Source organism: Cucurbita pepo, chromosome 14 (genome assembly GCF_057944985.1).
Source record: "Cucurbita pepo subsp. pepo isolate OVF chromosome 14, ASM5794498v1, whole genome shotgun sequence".
NCBI lineage: Eukaryota > Viridiplantae > Streptophyta > Magnoliopsida > Cucurbitales > Cucurbitaceae > Cucurbita > Cucurbita pepo.
This window is the reverse complement of record NC_141811.1, coordinates 6,789,784-6,791,185: the sequence shown is the minus strand read 5'-3', so window position 1 is coordinate 6,791,185 and position 1,402 is coordinate 6,789,784. Positions and strand designations below refer to the sequence as shown.

At 28.7% G+C, this 1,402-nt stretch overlaps 1 protein-coding gene across 1 annotated transcript; it reads left to right on the top strand.

Moving 5' to 3' along the window:
- The first annotated feature begins 451 nt into the window (after nt 1-451).
- LOC147789415 (S-protein homolog 74-like) lies at nt 452-910 on the top strand. Its single transcript, XM_087117585.1, has one exon. The coding sequence runs from the start codon at nt 452-454 to the stop codon at nt 908-910; it is 459 nt and encodes a 152-aa protein (XP_086973711.1).
- The last annotated feature ends 492 nt before the right edge of the window (nt 911-1,402 follow it).

Sequence of the window (1,402 nt, the reverse complement as noted above, 5' to 3'; positions counted from 1 at the left end):
TTCTACTCACTATTATATTGCGCAATAATAATATTACCAATTTCATTTGCTTGAAGGGTTACATGAGTATTTCGTAATTCTTTTTTTTCGACACTTAAAAAGATGGGATTTACTCGTTTAACTTATGAGTTAGTTCACAAATGGAGAGAAGTTTTATTAATTCATTTAGTTGTTGAATTATCTATTAACAATTAATCTAGCATAAAATTAGGAACAAAACTAAATTAGGAAGATATTAATTTTTTAGATAACCTATTTTTAATCATCTAAATAAAGATCTTTTTCCATCTTAGGCACGTAATTAAAGGAGTATTACCATGAAATTATCTTGCATACCGCAAAATTAGTGACATAATTAATTTTCTTAAGCTCATTTCTTTAATTTTTTTTCTATATATTTACCTCAGGTTCAACGTTAATAGATAGACCCAACAAAAATTTAGATCACAAAATGATAAGGAATGTGGCTGCATTGTTGCTCGTGACGGTGGGTTTGGGTTTGGTTGGGGCTCAACTTGAGGTTGAGTCTGAGAAGACCAATGTACAACCAATTTCCAGGTATTTCATTCATTTTGTTAACGATCTAAGCATCCCCGATCTGACAGTGCACTGCAAGACGGTCGACAATGATTTAGGAATTCATCGTTCTCTTAAACTGGGAGATGATTACCAATTTAACTTTATCTATAATTTTTTGAAACCGACTGTATATTGGTGCAAAGTGGATAAGCCGAATGCATATATCTTTTTCCAATGCTTTTGGCCCGAGAAGAATACCACATGGCTTCGTGATAGATGTCGAGATGGAGATGTAGGAACTTGTACTTGGAAGTTTAAAGACGGTGGAATTTACTTGAGAAACAATGCAGCTAATACTGATGAATTGGTTCATACTTGGATCAATATGTGATCAACCACCTTTATTAATTTATTTTGTTCTTGAGTTATGCATGTTCATGAACAAATGAAAATGTATGCCAACCTTGAAGGTGAATAAAAAGAATAAGTTGGGTAACCCTTGTGATGGTTCGTTTTTTTATTTTTTTTATTTTTTATTTGTTTTACAAACATAACTAATTAAGTTTTTTTTCTTGCTCTAAAACTTAAAATTAATAACAAAATTTCCATACTTTATTTCATTGGTAGATACTTTGGCATTTTTTTTAATATATTTTAAATAGAAATTTGAAAATCTCAGTGTCACAAATGAGAAGAAATGAGAGTAAAATGTTTTAAAAAACTAAAGGTTATTTATTTTATTGTTTATGGTATACTTTTATAAAAATGATTTTCCTACCATCAATACTTAAGATTAAAGTTTATAGTTTAATAATAAATCAATTTTATGTTTTTTACCTTTTGAAAAATAATTTTAAGAAATGATAGCTAAATTAATAACTTA